This window comes from Xyrauchen texanus, chromosome 43 (assembly GCF_025860055.1).
Source record: "Xyrauchen texanus isolate HMW12.3.18 chromosome 43, RBS_HiC_50CHRs, whole genome shotgun sequence".
Taxonomy (NCBI): Eukaryota; Metazoa; Chordata; class Actinopteri; order Cypriniformes; family Catostomidae; genus Xyrauchen; species Xyrauchen texanus.
The window spans coordinates 33,069,097-33,084,096 of NC_068318.1; the positions used below are offsets into that span (position 1 = coordinate 33,069,097).

At 41.0% G+C, this 15,000-nt stretch overlaps 1 protein-coding gene across 1 annotated transcript; it reads right to left on the reverse strand.

Annotated features, from left to right (window-relative positions):
• Window positions 1-2,476: 2,476 nt before the first annotated feature.
• ets2 (v-ets avian erythroblastosis virus E26 oncogene homolog 2) lies at window positions 2,477-11,569 on the reverse strand. The gene is made up of 10 exons (XM_052115729.1): window positions 11,428-11,569; window positions 11,113-11,151; window positions 9,831-9,951; window positions 8,706-8,825; window positions 6,868-7,068; window positions 6,736-6,792; window positions 6,418-6,624; window positions 6,007-6,270; window positions 5,800-5,918; window positions 2,477-4,267 (listed from the first exon to the last, which is right to left on the reverse strand). The coding sequence occupies exons 2-10, from the start codon at window positions 11,149-11,151 to the stop codon at window positions 4,052-4,054; spliced, it is 1,344 nt and encodes a 447-aa protein (XP_051971689.1). The 5' UTR covers window positions 11,428-11,569; the 3' UTR covers window positions 2,477-4,051.
• Between the last annotated feature and the right edge of the window lie 3,431 nt (window positions 11,570-15,000).

Genomic DNA, 15,000 nt, shown 5'->3' on the forward strand with positions numbered 1-15,000 from the left:
AGAGTCTGTGTGTGAGTGTGTATGAATGTGTGTGTGTGAGAGTGTGTGTATGAGAGTGTGTGAGAGTCTGTGTGTGAGTGTGTATGAATGTGTGTGTGTGAGAGTGTGTGTATGAGAGTGTGTGAGAGTCTGTGTGTGAGTGTGTATGAATGTGTGTGTGTGAGAGTGTGTGTATGAGAGTGTGTGAGAGTCTGTGTGTGAGTGTGTGTGAGAGTGTGTATGAGAGTGTGTGAGAGTCTGTGTGTGAATGTGTGTGTGAGAGTGTGTATGAGAGTGTGTGAGAGTCTGTGTGTGAGTGTGTATGAATGTGTGTGTGTGAGAGTGTGTGTATGAGAGTGTGTGAGAGTCTGTGTGTGAGTGTGTATGAATGTGTGTGTGTGAGAGTGTGTGTATGAGAGTGTGTGAGAGTCTGTGTGTGAGTGTGTATGAATGTGTGTGTGTGAGAGTGTGTATGAGAGTGTGTGAGAGTCTGTGTGTGAGTGTGTATGAATGTGTGTGTATGAGTGTGTGTGTATGAATGTGTGTGTGTATGAATGTGTGTGTGAGAGTGTGTGTGTATGAATGTGTGTGTATGAGAGTGTGTGTATGAGAGTGTGTGTATGAGAGTGTGAGAGTCTGTGTGTGAGTGTGTATGAATGTGTGTGTGTGAGAGTGTGTGTATGAGAGTGTGTGAGAGTCTGTGTGTGAGTGTGTATGAATGTGTGTGTGTGAGAGTGTGTGTATGAGAGTGTGTGAGAGTCTGTGTGTGAGTGTGTATGAATGTGTGTGTGTGAGAGTGTGTATGAGAGTGTGTGAGAGTCTGTGTGTGAGTGTGTATGAATGTGTGTGTGTGAGAGTGTGTATGAGAGTGTGTGAGAGTCTGTGTGTGAGTGTGTATGAATGTGTGTGTATGAGTGTGTGTGTATGAGAGTGTATGTATGAGTGTGTGAGAGTCTGTGTGTGAGTGTGTATGAATGTGTGTGTATGAGAGTGTGTGTATGAGAGTGTGTGAGAGTCTGTGTGTGAGTGTGTATGAATGTGTGTGTGTGAGAGTGTGTGTGAGTGTATGTATGAGTGTGTGAGAGTCTGTGTGTGAGTGTGTATGAATGTGTGTGTATGAGAGTCTGTGTGTGAGTGTGTATGAATGTGTGTGTATGAGAGTCTGTGTGTGAGTGTGTATGAATGTGTGTGTATGAGAGTGTGTGTATGAGTGTGTGAGAGTCTGTGTGTGAGTGTGTATGAATGTGTGTGTGTGTGTGTGTGTGTGTGTGAATGAGAGTCTGTGTGTGAGTGTGTATGAATGTGTGTGTGTGAGAGTGTGTATGAGAGTGTGTGAGAGTCTGTGTGTGAGTGTGTATGAATGTGTGTGTGTGAGAGTGTGTGTATGAGAGTGTGTGAGAGTCTGTGTGTGAGTGTGTATGAATGTGTGTGTATGAGAGTCTGTGTGTGAGTGTGTATGAATGTGTGTGTGTGAGAGTGTGTGTATGAGTGTGTGAGAGTCTGTGTGTGAGTGTGTATGAATGTGTGTGTATGAGAGTCTGTGTGTGAGTGTGTATGAATGTGTGTGTGTGAGTGTGTGTATGAGAGTGTGTGAGAGTCTGTGTGTGAGTGTGTATGAATGTGTGTGTATGAGAGTGTGTGTATGAGAGTGTGTGAGTCTGTGTGTGAGTGTGTATGAATGTGTGTGTGTGAGAGTGTGTATGAGTGTGTGAGAGTCTGTGTGTGAGTGTGTATGAATGTGTGTGTGTGAGAGTGTGTGTATGAGATGTGTGTGAGAGTGTGTGTGTGTGAGTGTGTATGAGATGTGTGTGTGTGAGAGTCTGTGTGTGAGTGTGTATGAATGTGTGTGTGTGAGAGTGTGTGTATGAGAGTGTGTGAGAGTCTGTGTGTGAGTGTGTATGAATGTGTGTGTATGAGAGTCTGTGTGTGAGTGTGTATGAATGTGTGTGTGTGAGAGTGTGTGTATGAGAGTGTGTGAGAGTCTGTGTGTGAGTGTGTATGAATGTGTGTGTATGAGAGTGTGTGTATGAGAGTGTGTGAGAGTCTGTGTGTGAGTGTGTATGAATGTGTGTGTGTGAGAGTGTGTGTATGAGAGTGTGTGAGAGTCTGTGTGTGAGTGTGTATGAATGTGTGTGTATGAGAGTGTGTGTATGAGTGTGTGAGAGTCTGTGTGTGTGTGTGTGAGTGTGTGTATGAGAGTGTGTGAGAGTCTGTGTGTGAGTGTGTGAGAGTGTGTGTATGAATGTGTGTGTGTGAGAGTGTGTGTATGAGTGTGTGAGAGTCTGTGTGTGTGTGTGTGAGTGTGTGTGAGAGTGTGTATGAGAGTGTGTGAGAGTCTGTGTGTGAGTGTGTATGAATGTGTGTGTATGAGAGTGTGTGTCTGTGTGTGTGGTTGAAGGTGCTGAACGGGACACATGATTGAATCACTGATGAATAACACAATAATGTAACAGCACAAATATCAGTTTCAGACTGATCAGAGATCAGGACGTCTCATTTCAAAGGAATTTATTTCTTTACAGGATGACACATTAAACGGCTCATTGTAAACGTTCTGTATGTGTGTGTGTGTGCAGAGAGACGCACATCATCGTCATGAGTCAGAGCAGGAACTTCTGAATGTTGTACATAATGAATGTATATTTACTCCAGCAGTGACATCATCCAGCGTTCATACTGATCAATACAGTTCATCATCCGTGCTTTATTTAAAGCTCTAATATATATATATATAAATCTTATAAAACACATCGTGCACTTACAAGTGTAATCAACAATCAGGATTTCTGTGTGAGTATTAAGAGACCATAATTCTGTTACGTGTAAAAGTAGTCTGAAGTAAAATATTTCCAGAAGAAGCTTCAATGTTCCTCTTTAACCGCCAAATAAACACAAATATACAGATATTAAAACCTCAAATAAATATACATCATAATTAAATATGACAGTAAATATACAGTAATAACAAAAACAAAGTCGACACAGTAAAAGTAACTCCTGCAAACCCAATTATGTTTCTGGACAATCAAATAAATGATGATCATGAATCTGTAAAACTGTTGTAATAGTCGTTTCTGGTGTCACGTGTCCCGACCATAGACTGTAAAAGATGGCCGACGCCCCTTCGCTCTTTTCCATTGGTGAGAACTGAAGCCGCCAGTGTCCCGATATGGCGCTGACATCTTGGGACTTGAGTCTGCGCAGTTGCGATTTCGGGACCAGACCTGCGCAGTAGTGAGCAGGAAGTAAAGCCGTGAAATCAAGGCCCCGCCCTCACTCTCGCTGAATCAATCGCAAGCACACTCCCCTTTTGACTTTTGACGGTGTGAAATAATTAATTATAGAAATTTAGATATTAAATGTAAAGTTCCAATCTCCTCAGTCCTCCGAAGATCCCGAAAAAAGTCAGTTGGTGCTTCAGTGACTACTTCAGTGAGAACCTGTCAATCACAGCTGTCAATCATGATGTCACAGCAGCGTTTTTATAGCATCAAATAACTAAAAACAAACTTATTTTGAAAACAAACACTTGAAATGACATCAACGTGATAGAAACGACAGTAAATGACAGAAACTATCTTTGGAAAAAAGATATGTGAAGTGTAATTTAATTGTTTAGTTGGTCTCATGTCCCGTTGAATAACATGGGGAGGCGGGGCTTATGACCTATACTAGGACCAGCCACCGGGGGGCGATCGAGACGTTTTGGCTTCACTTTTGAGGGCTTGTGCGGCACACTTGGTCCCGACACAGAAGTGATGTGCATTAAAAGGCAACACAGGCATCTTTACAAACAGTCGGTTTGCAGCAGACATCATCAATACTGAGCGAACGTCACAAGTTCTCATTCTCTCGCGGTTGACGTGTTAAAGCGGTCACATAATCTCTGAAGGCATTAATGAGCTCATGTTCACTTCCAATCACTTCATAACAATCTGATGACGTCCGATCTGTTCCTCTCTCAAACGTCTGTAACAGTCACGAGCAGCTCTCCACGCAGTGATGTCATCATGTGTTCACCACAAACACAAGACGGTGACACGACAGGGTCCTGAACGCCCCCTGGACCGCCTCAGCCCTCCGTGTCGGGCTGAACTCCCAGCATGCTGTGCAGCTCCTCCACCGTGTATCCCAGCAGGTTCTGCAGGTCGCAGACGAATCGATAGACGTAGCGTTTGCCGGACGTCTTGTGCATGATGTTTTTATCGTAGTAATAGCGCAGTCCTCGACTCAGCTTCTCGTAGTTCATTTTGGGCTTGTTCTTCCTCTTTCCCCAGCGGCGCGCCACCTGATGGACACGAGAGGAGTGACGTTAGTGAACCGAACACACAGACACATACGGAGGATGCTGCATCACACGCAGTGTTTGTGTAGATGACACCAGCGTCAGACATTAATGGGGTTTCGGGCAATGATGCCATTGAAAATGACTAAAATGCCCCATAATTTAAAATAATTCCTGACGTAGTTCTTAATATTGGATTTTAGGCTTAGTAATGCATTTTACTGCTTGTTATGAACTGGTTATGTTAGGAAGTATTTAACACATGATGTATATTACATGTTATGCTTTTTTTAAATAGTTAGAAAACAAATTGCCCTCATAAACAATAAATAATGCCCCTAAGAATCAAACGCTTAAAGGAATATTTTGGACAGTGTTTGTGTCATGATGTAGATTTATTTTGACTCCTTTTCTTTAATAAAGCACAAATGTGTGTTCCAGTGAGACACTTCCAATGCAAGTCAATGGGGTTTAATCTGTAAACATTAAAATACTGTTTCACAAGTATAAACCCAAGACATAAACAATATGTGTGTTAACATGATTTTACTGTCATTAAATCACTTAATAACCACATCTGTGTGAAGTTATAGACAATTTACTACTTTGTTGCCATGGCGACATAATGCCGTAAACCCTAAAACATTGATTTAAAGAACTTTACAGCTGAAATAATCCACAAGTTTTAACAGAAGAATTAATGTAAGTGCTTTTATTAAATTATAAGCTTCAGATTTCTGACTTTTAAATCCTCCAAAAATTGCCCCCATAGACTTCCATTATAAGAGTCTCACTGAACACACATTTGTGCTTTATTAAAGGAGGAACGAGTCGAAATACATTGTTGTGCTAATCAACATCATGACACAAACACTGTCGACTGAGATTAACTCATATTGAACCCGGAATATTCCTTTAATATTACATTTAATTTCTGGCACTGAATGACAGATTTATAGATGTATATATATATATATATATATATATTTATATTTATTTAATTCAATTGTCTGGTTTAATAATCACACTCGGCCATACAGCGAAGTGTTTATCCGGAGGTGAAAAAGATTATGGTCAAAAACACAGAAACACAAAAGCTTGACATGAGGCGAGAAATGAATAAAAACTCAAAGTTGTGCTGTGATTAAACTCTTCTGATGATTAAACAGAACTGAAACTATTAAACAGGGAATTCAGAGAAATATCAAACGGAAAACAATCAAACAGAAATGCTCCGATTACAGAGTTGTGACGGGGCGGAGGGTCGGTCGTGATTCCGCACACCAGGTCTGTTATCAGGGTAATCAAACCTCCGAGAGGGATAAAGGCCGACTGCGGACGGTGGTGCGACACACACACACACACACACACACACACACACACACACACACATGACAGACAGCTGCCCATAAACGCTCTCTCTCTCTGTCGCACCACCATCTTGATTAACCTGATAAGGGACCAGCTGTGTAAAATCACGACCCGGCCCCGCCCTGTCACATGAGTCTACAGTGATCATTGGATGTTATAATGACCTCATCGGGGTCGGTGAGTTTGAACTCCCATCCGTCACCCGTCCAGCTGATGATGTTCTGACAGGTGGAATCGGTCAACAGCTCCAGCAGAAACTGCCACAGCTGAATCGGCCCACTTCCTGTTCAACAGCAATGACAGACATTCATTGACCTTCAGTAATTAAGAGTGAAATGACACGAGAGTTATTGAGTGTTCTGGAGACGCACCAGTGAATCCCGCGAGCACCGCTGCAGGTATGACGGCTTTGCCGTGTTCCAGCGGCTCGTTCCTCTCCTGGACGTAATCTTTGAAGGACAGACCCTGTTTCCCGAGACTCAGCGGATTGACCGCAATCTCCTTTTCAAAGCTGTCGTAGGACGGGACGCGCTGGGCGTCGGCGAGGGAGGAATGACTTCCCCACGATCGCAGAACGCTCTCAGAACCCTCGACGTTCTCCACGCTCTCCACTGATGTCTCGTCACGTGATGACGCTGCACACAAACACGGCGAGAGTATTTAATCACCATGACAACAGAAATATGCTTTCGAGGTTTCAAATCAGGCAGTTTATATGTTACTTGAGGCAGCAATTGTAATATGTTAGTTTAGTGGTGTGAAATGTGTGTTTGTGAACGCACCTGCTGTAGCGAGGCGTGGAGCAGCTTTAGCGCCGGTTAACTCGCGTGTGATGTAGCCGACACTGACGGTGCTCAGTTCAGGTTTGGGATACATGGAGATCTCCTGACCGGACGACATCAGGGCGGATTCACCCGTCTCAAACAGCTCTCGTAGGAGACTGCCGCGGCTCTCCGGAACCTTCAGAGAACATTCCTCCAACCTCACACCTGCACACAAACAAGCCGTTCATGGACAGACCGGCAGAACATCCGTGTTTGAGTGTCGCGGCGAAGCAGCTCTGATGGAGCGTTTCATGTGCACAGAACTTGAACTCTTACCGTGAGACCGGCTGCTCGTCCATCTCGAGATCTTCACCTCTTCATCGTCTTCACAAGCTGCAGAAGATCAGAACTGAACATGAGCATCACGAGACACTCAAGCAGATTTTAGAAAGTCATGTTTCTCATCACCTCTCATCATCTGCTCCAGATGCTCCCACAGAATATCACCCACGAAATCAGGAGCCAGATCCAGGAATCGCTCTTTTCCCAGGTCGCACAGCTCCCGTCCACTCATGTCAAACTTGAAGAAGTTGATGTTGGTGAGACTGAATTCACCCGACGCCCAGAACAGCCACTGCAACACCTGCTGGTGCGACCACTTACACGGATCTACAGCAGAACACATTCAATCAGACACCTCTATAGAGACGGTACATACGGTACAGACCATCTGAACTCACTAACCCAGAGTTCACAGTCATTTAGCTTGTACACTTTGTCATTTAGATTCGGAATAATACGCATTGCGCTAAATAATAGTCAAAATAATGTCACGTAATGTTCATTCAGTTTTTCATCTTAAGCAAATAATGAATCATTTTCAAAAATGTTCAAAGTACTTACAATTATCAAGCATTTCAAATCTGAAATAATAGCATATAATGACTATATGAGTTACTTTAGTGAAAAAACATCCGAGACGTGTAATAATGTTTGTCTTGTGTGTGGATTCAGCCGCATGTTTATGTAGTAATTATACAATTGTTAAAGTCTCCGTTCACCGAATGCCACATCCACAATGGGAAATTATGCAAATAAATGTAACCGTTTCCTTCAGGATCAAAGCACATGCTACATTGACTGTGATTAACCTTTGACCTTTGGTTTCATTAACTAAAAACTTAATTAACCGCTTATCAGCATTTCACTCTGGAACAATTGACGATCACTTTGTTCTGGTTTTCGGGTACGTTCTGCAAGAACGTCGTTCATTTTCGTTCCTTGAACCGTTTTTAGTCCCATCTTGCAGTATAATTATTTTCTCGTCATATTTTTGTCAACGGTATGTTATAATTAAAACAGTTTGACTATTGTCAACAAAATAAAAACTCTTCTTATCCGTCAGTAATTTCACCACGAGGAGGTTACCCCATGTGACTCTACCCTACCTAGCAACCGGCTCAATTTGGTTGCTAAGGAGACCTGGCTGGAGTTACTGACCACACGCCCCACCGAGAGCGAGAACCACATTATAGTGACCACCAGGAGGTTACCCCATGTGACTCCACCCTCCCTAGCAACCGGCCCAATTTGGTTGCTAAGGAGACCTGACTGGAGTCACTCAGCACGCCCTGGAATCAAACTCACGACTCCAGGTGTGATAGTCAGCGTCAATACTCACTGAGATACTGAATGTGGTGGGTATGTTTGATGAATAACACTATGGCACAAAATTAAACTTTAAAAAATGTAAATGCAATTGATGTGCACAAGTAATCGACTAATCAAGTACTTGTTTTACAGCACCAACTAATCGACTATTAAAAACACAACTCAAATAGCACAAATTAATTTTCCTTTGGCAACGCTGAATTATCCTGTACTTTCCCTCTGAATCTCTCATCAATTGTCGCAGTTATAATTGTGTCATTAATGCATTAAGAAATGTAACGAGTACTGAAATGATTAATTCCCAATATACATGCAAAGCTGTTGAAGTCAGCTTATTTTTGGATAAATGTGTGAATGAAACAAAATATAAATTCCACGTACGTGTCACATCTGCTATTTTTAACTTCCATTTAATTTACGAGTAATCGACAAGTCCATTTTAATGGGCTGAAGGACTCGAATATAAAACTACTCAATGCAACACAAGTTTCTCTCCGTTCACTAAAACAATTAGACATCAAATAGAGGCACCAAATGTGTTTATCAGAATGCTTTCTGCAGTAATTCACCACACAAAACACAATGTGCTTCTGTGAAACACTCGTCCACAGCTCATGTGTGTTCAGGAGACTCACTGTTGGAGATGCCACAGATGCGCTGGACTTTAGAGAAGCCATTAAAGCTGTCCTTCAGCGCTTGACTCATCACGGCTTTACTGCAGGGCGTCAACAGCGGCACCGAACACGCCGCCACATCTGAAACACACACATGAACATACCGAACATCTGATGTAAGTTATAGGACGATGTGCTGGACACACTTTCTCCTGATCTTAAATGCCTTTTAATCTAAAGCATTAACCTATAAATCTAGAAATTAGTTTTGTACACAAATATGGACTGTGCATAAGCATGAATGGTAAAACTTTATTTTAAAGTTCAGAACATGGACAGTAATAATTGACTAATAATTGCACTTAGTCATGAACTTGTTTGGCATTATAATGCATTTATGAGTCCATCACTGGCTGATTGTTTTATTCACGCCCTATAGTTCCTTTACAATTAAAATGAACTTATTAGCTAAATATACTGTTTATATTATTAACTAGAATTTTCCAAATTGCATCCTTTATAGTTTCTCAGTACACTGTGTGAATGTGCAGCTTATAGGTGTAAAATGAATATACAGTAATGATGAAAAGCACCGTGTCCAAAAAAAGATTAAATAAATCGTTTCCAAATAATAATAAAAAGAATATGTAAACAATAACGCACTTCCTGACTCCTCCTCTACGTGACGCGTGACCTTTCCAACGAGCTTACGTCACCACTCACGAGCGCACGTCACAGAGATGTACGGAAGTGAACGTTTATAGATAAAAAGTATATTCGTGTTGTTTTCTTTCTCAAAATAATCAATCGTTTTCGTTCAAAAGAACTTTATTTCTCTACTGGATTCTTGTGGATTATTTTGATGCACCCTAAATATGCATTTTGGACCGTTTGTTTAGTATATTCGCTTGCATTGTTTAATGGAGGAGGCCTCAAATTAAATCCTAAAAGTTTTAAATTTTGTTTTGATGAAAAAACTCGGACACATCTTGGATGGCCTGAGGGTGAGTAAATTATATATTTTGTATTATTATTATTATTATTATTTTGGTCTCTACATAATTCCCATTCCCATATTTGTGATGGCAGTAATAATAAAGATTGAGTTTGTGTGTCCAAATGGTGGTTTATGGTGGTCTTGTTTACCCTGCGAGAAACAGTCTAGACCGGACGGGACCTCTTGCGCGGGCGGCTCCTCTTCTTGTACAGGATGAAACCCCGAAAACAGGGACATGGGGTCTTCAAACTTCTCGAAGGCCACCTGACGCTGAGAACATAAACACATGCCACTTTAATGAGGCAGGAAATCCTAAAGACTGATACACACACACACACTAATTGCACGTTTTAACTTCAGACAGTGATTCAAGATTGACACAATGATTATAGAGTTTTATTTTAAATATATTTTATATTATTATCTTGTTGTATTGTTTGTGCACTGGAAGCTTCTGTCACAAAGATAAATTCCTTGTATGTGTAAACATATTTAGCAATAAAGCTCATTTTGATTCTGAATCGAAGTCTCTTTCCAGCGAGTCAGTCCACTGCTGGGCATCTTTGGGAACGCTCGCGGGAGGTTATTTCCAGTCATGACAGTGCAGCTCCTATCTACTTGAATGAGCACTGAACACTGAAATCTCAAAACACGGTTGGTCAAGATTACGATCAAAACTAAAATTTCAAATCAGTATTAAAATCTGACAATACCTGAATCATAAATTGTGTTTCTTTATTTCATATTACGCTAAAAAAAATTTTTTTTTTACTTCTTATATGGCTAATGCGCATGCACGTCCTTGATTGACAGGAGATGTCTGTATCTAAAAGGTGATTGGCTCTTTTAACTGTAAGGCGGGACTTCCTTTCTACATCCGTTGACCATTGGGCGTTACAATTTATCCCGTTCATTTGAATAGAAATGGTCCGTTTCTGACAAATACTCTCTGGTTCAAACCAGCACAGTGAGGAAAAGAGGCCACGCCCTCACGCATGTCATCATCATTAAAGCTGTTTATTTGCCCGCGTAAGCTCGCCTCCACCAATGGGAACGCACAACCATATTTGGTCGTCCTGTACCGTGCCAGTGTGAGTTGCGTGAGCGACGGCAATATCTTAACAGCAGCTCTCGTCCAATCAGAGCGCAGCCACGCCCTCTGTCTTCCTGATATGCACATGAGATTACCAGCACTGACTCCATCAAACACACACATTTAACACTACATTTACTTGCGTGTGACTGACTTCCAGTAAAGTTTTACATCTTTACCAATTGAAGCATGACTCTACATAGAATTGTCTAATAGTCAAACTGACACGAGAATCACGAGATTAACCCTTTCCATCTGATCAATCCAATGCAAGATGTTATAAAGATGTTATAACATGTCTAACACTTACAGTAAACTCATGGTAAATGTGATCTCACCTTTAATGTGTTTCTGTATCCAGATAAAAGAGGCTCCATCTGAGAAACAGCGAGAAAACAATTGTGCTTCATTATTACAGCTTCTTCATAATCTTAATGTCTAAACATTTAACAAACAACATGCTCATCCAGCGACACGATATACATTATATAACATAAACTCTTCTCATCCTTTAAATCTATGTAATACATGTACTCCAGTTCAGAGGACAAGCTGAACAGAAACGGCGTGAAATACTCCGAATAAAACCGTAATGTCTATAGATCGGATACATTATTGATCCTGAAAGTATTGATCACTGTAGTGCTACTAACCTGTTCAGTCCGAGCAGGAATCGGTTTAAATGATCCGGTGTGATGTATTCCTCTGTGAGCTGATAGATCCGGTAACAGCAGCGATATATATTGATCGATTATGTTTTATATAGGTGTGTTCAGCTTTATGTCTGTGCACGCGCACTCGTAGATGATAATGTAGGTGGGAGGAGTCAATAAAACAACAGAGCTGCGCGTGCGCACGAGAAACAATGCACTCAGGAACTTACTGTAAAACGGCATATATAATAATAATAATAATACATCGTTATGTTTCTATAACAACCTTTTTATCATATACGGTATATTGTATATATGTATACTGTATAATCTATGTGCACACTCATAAATAAACAGAAGTATTGAGATGTTTTAATAGTTTAAGTGTGTGAAGTATTCAGTGTTTATAATGCTGAGGCATGAAGGGAAACACCATGAAGATATTCTAATATAAAAAAGAGTATCTTGAAATTGATTTCGTGATCCAGTGAGTAACTTCTCAAACCGCTTTGATCCTGCACAGACTGGCACACACACTCCCGCCCTTTTTATTAAAGATGTGCTCTTGAACAAATGACAACATCAAACCACATGAAGAAGACTTTAAGAGAATAAATATGATTTCCACGCATATGTCTGACTGTACATTTCATCTTTACTGTGTGTATTAGTGTACAAACATGAAATAAATGAATATTAGACAGATAGAATTTACAAAACTGTCTGTCTGCATGAACTCTATAAACACACTGATTCAAAGACACTGAACATTAAGTGTGTCAGTGATATTCAAACTCATTCTCATTATTAGTCATTTCAAAGTAGACACTGATACATATATAGAATAACAGACAGACAGACAGACAGACAGATAGTGTGTGTGTGTGTGTGTGTGTGTGTGTGTGTTTATGTGTGAGTGTGTGTGTGTGTTTATGTGTGAGTGTGTGTGTGTTTATGTGTGAGTGAGTGTTTGTGTGTGTGATGGTAATTCACAGTATTTGTGTGTGTGTGTGTGTGTGTGTGTGTGTTTGTCTGTGTGATGGTAATTGACAGTGTTTGTGAGTGTGTGTGTGTGTGTGTGTGTGTGTGTGTGTGTGTGTGATGGTAATTCACAGTATTTGTGTGTGTGTGTGTGTGTTTGTCTGTGTGATGGTAATTGACAGTGTTTGTGAGTGTGTGTGTGTGTGTGTGTGTGTGTGTGATGGTAATTCACAGTATTTGTGTGTGTGTGTGTGTGTGTTTGTCTGTGTGATGGTAATTGACAGTGTTTGTGTGTGTGTGTGTGTGTGTGTGTGTGTGTGATGGTAATTCACAGTGTTTGTGTGTGTGTGTGTGATGGTTATTGACAGTGTTTGTGTGTGTGTGTGTGATGGTTATTGACAGTGTTTGTGTGTGTGTGTGTGATGGTTATTCACAGTGTTTGTGTGTGTGTGTTTGTGTGTGTGTGATGGTTATTCACAGTGTTTGTGTATGTGTGTGATGGTAATTGACAGTGTTCGTGTGTGTGTGTGTGTGTGATGGTAATTGACAGTGTTTGTGTGTGTGTGTGTGTGATGGTTTTTGACAGTGTTCGTGTGTGTTTGTGTGTGTGTGATGGTAATTGACAGTGTGTGTGTGTGTGTGTGTGATGGTTATTGACAGTGTGTGTGTGTGTGTGTGTGTGTGTGTGTGATGTTATTGACAGTGTTTGTGTGTGTGATGGTAATTGACAGTGTTTGTGTGTGTGTGTGATGGTAATTGACAGTGTTTGTGTGTGTGTGTGTGTGTGTGTGTGTGTGTGTGTGTGTGTGTGTGTGAGATGGTTATTGACAGTGTTTGTGTGTGTGTGTGTGTTATGGTAATTGACAGTGTTTGTGTGTGTGTGTGTGATGGTAATTGACAGTGTTTGTGTGTGTGTGTGTGTGTGTGTGTTATGGTAATTGACAGTGTTTGTGTGTGTGTGTGTGTGTGTGTGTGTTATGGTAATTGACAGTGTTTGTGTGTGTGTTATGGTAATTGACAGTGTTTGTGTGTGTGTGTGTGTGATGGTAATTGACAGTGTTTGTGTGTGTGTGTGTGTGTGTGTGTGATGTTATTGACAGTGTTTGTGTGTGTGATGGTAATTGACAGTGTTTGTGTGTGTGTGTGATGGTAATTGACAGTGTTTGTGTGTGTGTGTGTGTGTGTGAGATGGTTATTGACAGTGTTTGTGTGTGTGTGTGTGTGTGTGTGTGTTATGGTAATTGACAGTGTTTGTGTGTGTGTGTGTGTGTTATGGTAATTGACAGTGTTTGTGTGTGTGTGTGTGTTATGGTAATTGACAGTGTTTGTGTGTGTGTGTGTGTGATGGTAATTGACAGTGTTTGTGTGTGTGTGTGTGTGTGTGATGTTATTGACAGTGTTTGTGTGTGTGATGTAATTGACAGTGTTTGTGTGTGTGTGTGATGGTAATTGACAGTGTTTGTGTGTGTGTGTGTGTGAGATGGTTATTGACAGTGTTTGTGTGTGTGTGTGTGTTATGGTAATTGACAGTGTTTGTGTGTGTGTGTGATGGTTATTGACAGTGTTTTTGTGTGTGATGTTATTGACAGTGTTTGTGTGTGATGGTAATTAACAGTGTTTGGGTGTGTGTGTGTGTGTGTATGTGATGGTAATTGACAGTGTTTGTGTGTGTGTGTGTGTGTGTGTGTGTGTGTGTGTGATGTTATTGACAGTGTTTGTGTGTGTGTGATGGTTATTGACAGTGTTTGTGTGTGTGTGTGTGTGATAGTTATTGACAGTGTTTGTGTGTGTGTGTGATGGTTATTGACAGTGTTTGTGTGTGTGTGATGGTTATTGACAGTGTTTGTGTGTGTGTGTGATGGTTATTGACAGTGTTTATGTGTGTGTGTGTGTGTGTGTGTGTGTGTGTGTGTGTGTGTGTGTGTGATGGTTATTGACAGTGTTTGTGTGAGTGTGTGTGTGTGTGTGATGGTAATTGACAGTGTTTGTGTGTTTGTGTGTGTGTGTGTGTGATGGTTATTCACAGTGTTTGTGTGAGTGTGTGTGTGTGATGGTAATTGACAGTGTTTGTGTGTGTGTGTGTGATGTTATTGACAGTGTTTGTGTGTGTGTGTGTGTGTGTGTGTGTGTGTGTGTGTGTGTGATGGTTATTCACAGTGTTTGTGTGTGTGTGTGTGATGGTGATTGACAGTGTTCATGTGTGTGTGTGTGTTTGTGTGTGTGTGATGGTTATTGACAGTGTTTGTGTTTGTGTGTGTGTGTGTGATGGTTATTCACAGTGTTTGTGTGTGTGTGTGTGATGGTAATTGACAGTGTTCGTTCATGTGTGTGTATGTGATGGTTATTGACAGTGTTTGTGTGTGTGTGTGAGGGTTATTCACAGTGTTTGTGTGTGTGTGTGTGTGTGTGATGGTTATTCACAGTATTTGTGAGCGTGTATTTATCACTTTGTGGGGACCAAATGTCCCCATAAGGATAGTAAAACCCGAAATGTTTGACCTTGTGGGGACATTTTGTCGGTCCCCATGAGGAATACAGCTTATAAATCATACTAAATTATGTTTTTTGAAAATGTAAAAATGCAGAAAGTTT